The following is a 10,516-nucleotide window of genomic DNA, read 5'->3' as shown; positions in this document are numbered from 1 at the left end:
ATACAAAATACACTTCAACTGTTTATCTCTTTTTAATCTTTCTATATTAAATATTTTTATAGTTAAAATGTTCCATTTTTCACTTAGGTGATTCATAATGATGTAACTATTATACATTAAATAATTAATTTTTTTAACAAATGAATTTAATAAATTAAGGTTTGTAATTATAATCGTACGTCGACGACAACAAAAAAATTAGAGAATAAAATTCTCCAAGTTGCAATTAAAATGAGGAATATAGAAATCAGAATAATCTTTCTGGGGCATGTTCTACAAATACATAAAAGTATAAGGGCTCTAATGAAATTTTAATCAATTTCATGGGAGAATTCAGTCAACTGGTGGGTGCGTACCAATTCCAAAAGCCGCGTCAAGTTTCCGCAAGACTCCAAGTGTGTAATATTCGCCTAATTTTGGAGAAAGGTTATAGACTTACCATTTTACCCTTTAGTTTCTACGAAATTGCAAAGTGACCCACTCACTTTCTATTTAAAAAAATTTAAAGAAAATCTCATTTTTTTCTCTTAATTGTCCACTTTTATTTTATTAGCAACTTTTTCTTTTTTTTAACACATCCGAAAATTCATCTTTGGTCGTACTCAGACACTATTGATGACTGCGAGAATGTGATTGGAGTGGTTGACCCGTAAAACTAAAAAAAAATATGAATTTTTACTATGATTAATTATTATAGTAAAAAAAAAAATTATGGCAAATAAAAATCAATCACGACTTGGCAATGTTCATTAATTGTTGTTTCTGTAGGTGTGGCCAAAACATTACCCATGGCTAAACCATGGCAAATGTTTTTTCTATGCTAAAAACTATGGCGGAAGATTGATTAATCGTAATAAAAATTTAAGTTTTTTATTTTGATTTTATTTAACCATGGTTAATAATATTGATTTACCACTATTTTAAGCCGTGGTCATTTATAGTGTAGGAAAAAGTTAATTTTTTCGTAGTGGAAGATGTTAACTACTCAAAACTTGGTCCAATATTGCTTGAAATTAGATCTTTAGTATAGGGATGACAATGGTTCGGATCTGATACGGAGTCATCCAAATTAGGGTGGACTTTGAAGCCTTAAACGGTCCTGGGGTAGATCCGGATCTTAGTAGATTGAACTCCAACCTATCTGTTCCAATTAATTTTTCTTATCTATTTTAATATACTTATATAAAATATATTTGTACATATATAAAAATTTATTTATTTTATACGTATATATAACATAAGTTTAATATTTTTATAAATTAAAATAATAACATAAATAATTTACAAATGTTTTAATATTTATATAAATAACACATGTTCTAAAATATGTAATATTTCAACATCTAAAATATGTACATATATTTATAAGAAAAATATTAATTTTTTTTAATAATATTAATAATTCATATTTATAAAGTTATGATAGTATTATTTTTTTCATATTTTGAAAGTATTAGCTGGGTTCATTAGGTCGAACCTGACGGGTCCGGATATGGGTCCTGATCCAAAATTTCTTGACTGTCGAGTCCAATTGAACGTCTTTAAGGACTACCATGTATGTTGTTTGTGCCATATGGGTCGTTTAGATCTGTCCTTAATTGTTAAATTCAGAAAACTAAATAGTAATTTATAGGGATAATTAAAACATCCTCCCTTGAGATATGATGTAATTATATATAGAGTTCTTATAATTTGAAAAATTATATATAGTAATCTTGACTTTTATTTTCATCTGACAAATAGATACCTTCATTAGTCGAAATTCACCAAATTTGTTGATATTAATAAAGAAATTGAATGAAAATCCATATTTACTCCTAATTGACTTATTAATGACTTATTGCAGGTCAAATAAATCTTTTTCTAATCAAACTACTGTTATAATGATGAAAATATACCTTCTCACATGTATTTGCATAGAAAAAAATATTTAACCTGAATTAAGTCAATAATAAATCAATTGGAAATAAATATGATTTTTCATCAATTTTTTTCAAATAACAACACATTCGATAAATTTTGATTATCGAAAAGATCTATTATTATATGAATTTGACCGTCAGAAGTTATTAGATATAATTTCTCAAATTACATAAAATTTATATAAGTTTATACCAAACCTCATTAGAGGATAATATAATTAACCCTAATTTATATTATTAGAACATGTAATATTCAAAATTATAATATTTCATTAAATAATACTAACACTAGTATCATTGTTCATTGTGCACAAACTCAACCCATCCCCAAACATTCAGACCCGGCCCATTACATTTGCTTTAAACTTCTCTCTTTTTGATAAACAAATGTCGAATAATGACCAGCAAGCGAAAGATCTTCCAGCATTTTGAGACCTGAGAATCCACCTACTCCGATCAACTTCACCAAGAGTACGCCTTCTCTCTATCTCTCTCTCGCTCGCCATCTGCCTATTTGTGCCTCTACGTGGCTTCTTTTAATGTTATTCTTCTATTCTTGTATTTTTTGGATGAATAAAGAGAGATTGTAATCGGTTGAACAAATTAGTGAAGACCCATAAAACGAAAGGATGCACAAAAGAAAGGCAGAATTTTGGTAATAAAATTAAGTGGTGGGTGGGAATGAGGTTTCAGAATTAAGCGTTCTATGAATAGATTCGGTAGTCGTCTGATGAGTGTATTTGTATCTTGTACACAGGCAAATTGTAAGATTATTGTTTTCTTGGAATCTGCTTTCGAGTTACAATGGCTAATGAGGATGATTTCACGTTTTGTTCGGTGAGTTACTTGATTTATTCATGAATCGTGGCTGCATGAATTTTTAATGAAGTTTTGTTTGTTCTTCATTTGTGTTCTCAATTCTTGTTTCTGTGGATATCAAGTTTAGTCTATGTGGTTAGGTTGGGCCGCCGAAAGTTAATATTGAAACTCGGAGAGTTGATGATGATGATGATGTTAGTGGGATTCATAGAGATGATGGGAATGGGATTGCTGATGATAGGAGTAGTGGTAGTATACGGAAAATGAGTGCTTCCTCTCAGAAGCAGGAAACAATTGGCTCTCTGTCGTTTAATGTGAACGATGCGTCACCTCGCAGAGAAGTAGATCAACAGTCCGGACAAGCAGCACATGAGGGTGCTACAAGTTCAGCTAAGGCACCATCAGAACAAAAGAGTCCTGTGAGGAAGTCGACGCCCCGTGTGAAGGTTCCGTTCGAGAAGGGGTATAGTCAGATGGACTGGCTTAAGCTCACAAGAACGCACCCTGACTTGGCAGGTTCTTTCCATATAACCTGAAATATGGATTTTCTTTATGGGGATAAGCATATTTGACTGTGTTTTCTTGCGTAATATATCTGTGAATCAGCCTCCACGACCAATAAACTTTAAACATGCATAGTTGAACCCCCCTGTAAAAGAGTGGCGCGAAACTGTTGGTGTTGGTTCTGGAGGCAAATGCATCTTATTATCTGCAGTAGAACTCTTTGCCTTCTAAATGCCAGTTCATGACCTCTTCTGATTCGTTTTGAGGTATTTTTTAAGGGGTTTATTAGCTTATTATAGAAGACTAGAGTATCCAATGTTTCCTACTTTAGCCTTTTGGAAATGTCGTTTGCATTTTAAGTTCTAATCATGGCATTCTGTGAGTCTGGTCATGCCAATACCTTTTCACCTTTTATTTCTCTGTATTGGGTAGATTCGCCCATTTATTGCTACCATGTCTTGTGTTATGATTCACACAAATTAAAAAGGAAATAGGGAAGTACATTGAACTTAGAGGATGTTGGGGCAAGCTTCTAAGCTTTCCAAAGCATCTTATAAATAAAGATTTATAAGATGTTAAAAAGCATTCGGTAAAATTTTTAGAAAAAGAGTTTATAAGATCCAAAAATGTTATGAGCTTATAAGTTCCTTTTAGAAAACCAAAGAGTTCCGAACTTATTTTTTTAAAAAAAAAAAAATTGATCATATTAATTACAAATATGCCAATGACTAACATCTTATAAGTTTTATTATCTTATTTTATTTAAACACTTTAAAAAGTCTTAAATGGGCTGCCACTTTTTTCTATTGTCTTAATGTAAGGATTTTGAGGTTGATCTGTAAAATAAGCAAGGGAACAAGCTAGGTATAGGTTTCCTATCTACTGTTGCAAATGAAGAAAACTGGTTCTAAGATTATGAGGGTTAATTTTGGACTTAGCACATCAAAGAACCATTCTCTAGCAGTTGTTGGAAATTGAAATGTATATCACAGGTAGAAAAGTTTTAATAAATTAAATTCTTAGCATATGAGACGTTAAAAACAGCTTATGAACTCCTAACATCTTGTATTTGAATCTAATGAGCTATTTTCTTAATAAGTTTACCTAACACTTTTCAACATTATAAGATATTTTGAAGAGTTTATAAGCTCACCAAAACAGCCGTAACTGTTGTTGTGTTTGGATTATCTCCAATGCTCTTCTAATTAGCATGTTAATGATACTAGCATAAAACATTATTTGCCATGCCAATTATGGACCAGGAATACGCATAGTCGTACTGAATGTTTATTTGTTCATTGTGTCACCGAGCATTATGTGTTGTTCTGGAATTTGTTCGTGTGCATTGTTTCAGCTTAGCTTAAATACCATCCCTGAGCTCTTAACGACATGTTCAACTTTAATATACCTTCAGTAGTATTATCTCTACCCTGTCAGTAGTGCATCGTCTATTTTTCTGGGGTTCATATCGTTATCGTCTCAGGATTGAAGGGACAGTCGAATAAGAGACTTATATCACTGAATGAAGTTAAACAACATCAGTCTGAAGGCTCTATGTGGACTGTCCTTAAAGGTCGTGTCTACAACATTGCGCCATACATGAAATTTCATCCTGGAGGTACCCATTAATTGTTTCTTGACTTGGGCTACATTTGAATCGAAGGATTTCGAAGGAGTCCATACTAAAGGGATTTGAAACTCATTACAATGACACAATATATAGTTTAGAAGTCTCTTCATAACATGTAATCAGCCAAACAAGGTCAAAGGATTTGTTATGATGGATTTGAAACCCATGTTTTCAAATCCTTCAATCCAAAACGACCTTAATTTTTTCCTTATGCAGAATTCATCTGCTTCCAATTATGTCTTTGTCCCTATATGATTAGAAGGTCGATAATTGTCACTTCCTCAATATTTCCAATGAGGAAACTGTTTTTATGCGAATTTGACCACATAGGATATACGAAACAAGAAATGATGAAACCTTTCACCACATGTCAAACAGGCTTCGTTCTGTAATTGTATCATTTGTTCTTCTGCTTAACTTTTTTGCACGCATTTGCTGCTGCTAGGTGTGGATATGCTGATGAAGGGTGTCGGAAAAGATTGCACGTCTTTATTCAGTATCCTTTCTCATACTTGCTAATTTTTTCAGCAGTTTCTACCACGTAAACTAGTATTGATATCATGCGCTGGCGATGGTTGCGATCCTGATGCTTTATTCAGATAAGTACCATGCTTGGGTTAATGCAGAATTTTTACTGGAGAAATGTCTCGTCGGTATTCTAGACGAGGGCCATTGAAGGTACTCGATTTTACAGAAAAGATTCAAATGCTTGCAGTAATTACAGTAATATTGTACTTTTGTATAGTACAATAGGAATGGGGGTCGGAAACAATGTGGGTTTTAATTCAGGACTCTCAAGGAGAGTTATGTCAATTCAACCAACTGGTTATTGGCAGATTACTTTTGTAGATAGAAAAATTGGTGGATTGTGCCCGTTTGGATAAAAATGTCCGATAAGATAAATGCACGAGTTTTATCCAATTATGTATACATTGATTTTAGGGGTGGATAAAAAAATAAATAAATAAAATCTCCGAACCCGTCCAAAATCAAATCGACTCTATGATTTATCTTTTCATTCGCAATCCTAAATTTAGAATAAAACCATGACATACTTGTTGGTTTTGTTTTGATTTAGAACAAACAAAAAAAACCATTTAAAATCCAACCGCACTATTAAATATATAATCAAATTTTCAATTTTATGTATATAAAAAAATTGATAAAATTAATTAATTGTTTAGAAGTAGTCTAAAGTTCATATATTATCAAAGTCCAGGTTGCAAGATAACCAAGCAAGCTCATTAGAATTTTTCCATTCTTTTTCCCTACCCCTTCCCCCCTTCCTTTGCCGTCCTTGGCCCGCCTTCACCACCATCTCAACAGCCGTGATGCCACCGCCTCTCTCCGATCAGTCTCCGGCCTCATTTTCCTGAGCTCCCTCTTTCCTTCAAGAGTTGCTAATTGCTACATACCATCATATATAAATGTTGGTTTGATTTTCATGTGAGTAAGACTTTGTCTAAATTATTTGTTAGGTCTAAAAGTATCACATAACCTACTCATGGTACAATAATAGGTAGCTACTAAATTAAATTTTCAATTTATTGTTGGTTGCCAAGGCCCTAACACTCCTTGTTTGCTCTCATTTTCAAATTTTCTTTGGAAATCCAGCACTAGTAAGATTTCTATACTTGAAAATATTCTTGGTGCTTTGTATAGGAATGAAAACTAAATTTGAATTAATATACTTGGAAATATTCAAAATGAAAAAGGTAAATTATAATGAGTTCTTGAAGTTTGATATAATTATGAATATTTTTTTATTACTTGAAAAATTAGTAATAATCTCTTGATATTTAATGAAATTATGTAATCCAGCTGGAGACACAGAATTGTTCACTTTGCCTTGCAATTTTTTTTATTAAAAATTAGAAAAAAATTCGAACAAGATGGAAGTTTTGCGATTTATGAATCAAACATAAAAACCAACTCTATATATTTTTTAATATTTTCTGTACACTTAAAAAGTATGCACACACATGGAGTATGCAATATGCATTAATATCGTATTAACTAGCTCTTATGATCAATGGGGTCTTACTTTATTGGTAAGATAGGGCCTCACAATCAAGAGGTATTGAATTTGAGTTCAGGTGTATATTTAATGTTATAGTAGTTTTTATTTCTTTTTATCGTTTGAATGCATTTGTTGAACTATATTATAATGTACTGAATCAGTTTTTAATTTGAATGACATAATGAAGAGCATACTATTTATGAAAAAACTAGCCCTTATGAAGCAGTGGTAAAAATCAACTCAAAGCAACCAAGAACTCACTGATAACCTAAGTTTTGATGCAATTACATACTGCAGACCATGCCTGATGAATTGATCAGCCTCCACATAAAGCTGAACAGTCATTGTTCTATCTCCATTACACATAGTAACTCCGGCACTTCATCAATACCGATAAAACTAAGCCTTAGCAGGGAAAACTCGGACTTCGTCGAGAACCGGACCGCACAGAGCGCCATAGTCATGAACCTTAGTATGATAGAACGAGCTGAAGAACGTTAACCTGGTCCTGTACAACGTGGCTGTGAATTTGAAACTGTAGGTCGAGAACTTCCCCTTCCCTTCGGATTTGAAGGGAGCTTTCATTACCGATTTAGCAGCAAACGCTTCTATCATCATCGAGCCGTGGCAGTCGTTCTTGGCATCTCCAACTACAAAGGTGAGGTTGTAGGCTTTGTTGGGGACGGTTCTGATGACTTGGGCGATGGCGCTCTCTCTTCCTGCAAGCAGCTCCACTGCAGCTTTCCCAAACGGGACGTTGAAATTGGCGGAGTCTATGAACTTGACGGCCTTGAGTGATTCGATGATCCAGCCGGGGAGCGGGGAGGTCAGGTCTTCTTGTTTGGGAGGGAGGAGGACTCCGTGAGATGAGTTGATCAGGAGATGGGGACCCTCCTCAAAACCATTGTTCTTCACCAGGTTCACTGCAAATTGTATCAGTTTATGTATTCAGAGCTTATACGATATTAAATCTTATTTTAACAATAACTCCTAAATTATTCGGAGAAAACAAGAATCAGAGCTTATGAGATGTGAGTAATAACATTTTTCATAATTAATAAGATCAAAGTTGAAAAAATTTCCTTTTGTTAAAAATATAACACTTTATAATATGATATTTCGTAAGATTTCAAACATTTTTATAAGATATACTTCAAAAAACTTGCTCGGGTAAACGATTAATATTCTGAATCTTATTGCATCATCTATTACATTTAATATATACAGCATTTATACAAAACCTTCCCTCGCTAAAAATAAATCATATAATTGATGTGAATATCTTAGAATAACTAATTTTGGTTTGTCATAATATTAATTAATTAAAATATCTTTTAACAAAATTATTTCTTTAACAAAATAACTATCTCCTCAATCAATTTTTTTAATTAATCATTTTCTACTCATGCATGTTTAAAATTATTATATTTATCAGTTTGGAATGATTATTTATTTTATTTTTCTTTTATTTAATTAAATAAATATAACTTATATTATACACGCACATCAAGGGTGCTTTATTTATATTTATAGATATTAAATGAAATAGACGATGCAATTAGGCGAGATTGATATATAAAAATCCAGTAAAAATGGAATTGGCATTCTCAAATCATTTCTTTACATGTGATTGGTAGGAATTCCTGTTCCCTTATCAAGGGATTAGTGATTACATCCCAAATCATTGCAATGCTGTTCAAATTCGATTCCTCTCTCATTTTGTTTTATTTCTAAATTCATTTCATTGTCGCATAATTCCGTTCATATGTACCAATCATGCCCTTAGATTTTTTAAACCAAAAAACTGAAACCCTAATGAGGGTAAACCAAATCAGAAGCAACAAGAACTCGTAAACAAAGGGGGATGAAGAAGATAACCTCTAGTGGGCCTAGGTGGGAAGAGTTCCTTAATGGCAACAGCATCAAGCAAAGGCCCGCAAGCAGGATCCTCCTGCCTGCCGGGATTGTGAAAAATCACCTTCACGGAGTCGGAATTAGCCCTAAATCCCCAAGCGTAGGTGTCGCCGCCATTGCTGCTGTAAAGGGTCTGCAGAGGGAGGTCCCCTGTCTGCGGCGGCACTGACACCCGCAGCACCTCGTCCTGCGCGCAGGTTCTTGATGCGCCAAACGTGAGAGCGTAGAGTGAGCCATTTTTGACTGGGATTGTTTGGGAGACGGAGGCCTCGTTGCCGAGGCGGACGGCGTGGACGCCGTGCGCCACGGCGAAGTACATCCCGCCGGGCTGTGGGCCGCCGGAGATGTACTCCACTAGGCCGTCGATCTCCCATTTGGGCAGCGCGCGTTTGCCCTGGAGCACTGTTTTCTTGAGGTCTGTGGGCTTTGGCTTTTCTTCAAAGTTGCCGTTGGGGAGGAGCCCTGTCAACACATTCAACAAGCTTTTAATTTATTTGGTTTTTTATTTAATCTAAATTAATAAAAACAAAAAGATTGATTTTTTTTTTATTTTTTTTAATCGACTGCAATTGTGTTATGAATTTTAATATACATCAGTAATTAATATTAAATATATATAATTAATCAATAACTATATACTTATTAAATAAATTAATATTTAATTTTATAATTATGAGACCTCAATTTCAATAATTAAAATTAAATATCATCAACAAAAACATCAAATTATGAGTGTACTTTTAAGCATTTTTAGTGCTCATTTGCCTTTCTGGGGTAGACCAAATCTATTTTTTAAATGCAAATAGAAACATATTTTGATAAAAATTACAATTTTTAATTTTACTAAAATTATTTTTTATCTAATTCTTTATTGCATTTATTAAATACTTTTTACAAACCTTAACGATGAAATTAATTTTAGAATTTTTCTACGTATATATATTTTTGTAAGAGCGCTCTCTCACTCTCTCACACACACAACACGCAGTCAAGGGTGCGCTCTCGCACCACACACAGTGAAAGGGTTCTCTCTCTCGCTCACACACACAGCACAAAGTGAAAGGGTGGTCGAGTGTTTGAAAGGAGGAGGAGAACTTCAATACGACAGATTAAGAGACACGGAGAAAATGCAAAGGAAACAGCTGAAAGCAGAAAACAGAGTAGAGTGGGAGAGAGAATGAGGCAGTAGCAGCAGAGATCTATATAAGCAGGTAAAAATGGAGTGTCGACGGCCATACATACCTTCCAAAGGAGCCGGCGGTGGTGCAACACCAGAGACTGCGTACACAAACCACACACAGTACACCAACAAACATATCTTCTTCTTCACTTCCATTCTTCTTCCACTACACACACAGCTAGCGACAGAGAGAGAGAGAGAGAGAGAGAGTGAAGGAACCCCTCTCTGGTCTGGATTTATTTATATGCTTAACAATGTGAGAGTTTAATGAGTGTGTGTTGTGTGTGAAAAATGGAAAATGTGATGAAGAAAATAGTATACTTGGGAACAGGTGGACATATATATCTTTAGGGGTCAGAGGCAGCAGGTCCTAATTTGTCGTGTCTCCTTCTCTTTTTGTATTAAAAATTTGGGTAAATTACTAAATTATAATTTGTCATTGGAGCTATGTCTGTTTTTATATTTTATTATTAAAATATATTTTTCTGTCAACTCATCATCTCTATTTTATGAAATTTGTATTTTGC

General features: G+C 33.8%; 2 protein-coding genes across 5 annotated transcripts; one reads left to right on the top strand and one right to left on the bottom strand.

The window, feature by feature from the left end:
- LOC105172025 (cytochrome b5 domain-containing protein RLF-like) lies at positions 2,244 to 5,778 on the top strand. Of its 4 annotated transcripts, none has more exons than XM_011093361.2 (6): positions 2,244 to 2,393; positions 2,680 to 2,759; positions 2,882 to 3,257; positions 4,729 to 4,863; positions 5,321 to 5,371; positions 5,475 to 5,778. In XM_011093361.2, exons 2-6 carry the CDS (start codon positions 2,727 to 2,729, stop codon positions 5,549 to 5,551), a joined length of 672 nt encoding a protein of 223 aa, XP_011091663.1. In that variant the 5' UTR covers positions 2,244 to 2,393; positions 2,680 to 2,726; the 3' UTR covers positions 5,552 to 5,778. The 4 variants fall into 4 exon arrangements, with proteins under 4 accessions (XP_011091663.1, XP_011091667.1, XP_011091664.1 ...); XM_011093362.2 differs by lacking the exon at positions 2,244 to 2,393 and adding an exon at positions 2,427 to 2,577; XM_011093363.2 differs by lacking the exon at positions 2,244 to 2,393 and adding an exon at positions 2,433 to 2,593.
- Positions 7,092 to 10,300, bottom strand: LOC105172024. Its single transcript, XM_011093358.2, has 3 exons — positions 10,052 to 10,300; positions 8,774 to 9,271; positions 7,092 to 7,818 (listed from the first exon to the last, which is right to left on the bottom strand). Exons 1-3 carry the CDS (start codon positions 10,143 to 10,145, stop codon positions 7,295 to 7,297), a joined length of 1,116 nt encoding a protein of 371 aa, XP_011091660.1. The 5' UTR covers positions 10,146 to 10,300; the 3' UTR covers positions 7,092 to 7,294.

This window comes from Sesamum indicum, linkage group LG10, assembly GCF_000512975.1.
Source record: "Sesamum indicum cultivar Zhongzhi No. 13 linkage group LG10, S_indicum_v1.0, whole genome shotgun sequence".
NCBI lineage: Eukaryota > Viridiplantae > Streptophyta > Magnoliopsida > Lamiales > Pedaliaceae > Sesamum > Sesamum indicum.
The sequence above is the reverse complement of the archived record's forward strand: the minus strand, read 5'-3'. Positions and strand labels throughout refer to the sequence as shown.

What these genes read in the sequence shown, in the direction of transcription:
- LOC105172025 (XM_011093361.2), top strand. Translation starts at nt 2,727, where the DNA reads ATGGCTAATGAGGATGATTTCACGTTTTGTTCG. An exon ending in AACGCACCCTGACTTGGCAG is followed by an intron (nt 3,258 to 4,728) that starts GTTCTTTCCATA and finishes TTATCGTCTCAG; the next exon opens with GATTGAAGGGACAGTCGAAT. An exon ending in AGATTGCACGTCTTTATTCA is followed by an intron (nt 5,372 to 5,474) that starts GTATCCTTTCTC and finishes TGCTTTATTCAG; the next exon opens with ATAAGTACCATGCTTGGGTT.
- LOC105172024 (XM_011093358.2), bottom strand. Translation starts at nt 10,145, where the DNA reads ATGGAAGTGAAGAAGAAGATATGTTTGTTGGTGTACTGTGTGTGGTTT. An exon ending in ACCGCCGGCTCCTTTGGAAG is followed by an intron (nt 9,272 to 10,051) that starts GTATGTATGGCC and finishes ATGTGTTGACAG; the next exon opens with GGCTCCTCCCCAACGGCAAC. An exon ending in CCCACCTAGGCCCACTAGAG is followed by an intron (nt 7,819 to 8,773) that starts GTTATCTTCTTC and finishes TACAATTTGCAG; the next exon opens with TGAACCTGGTGAAGAACAAT.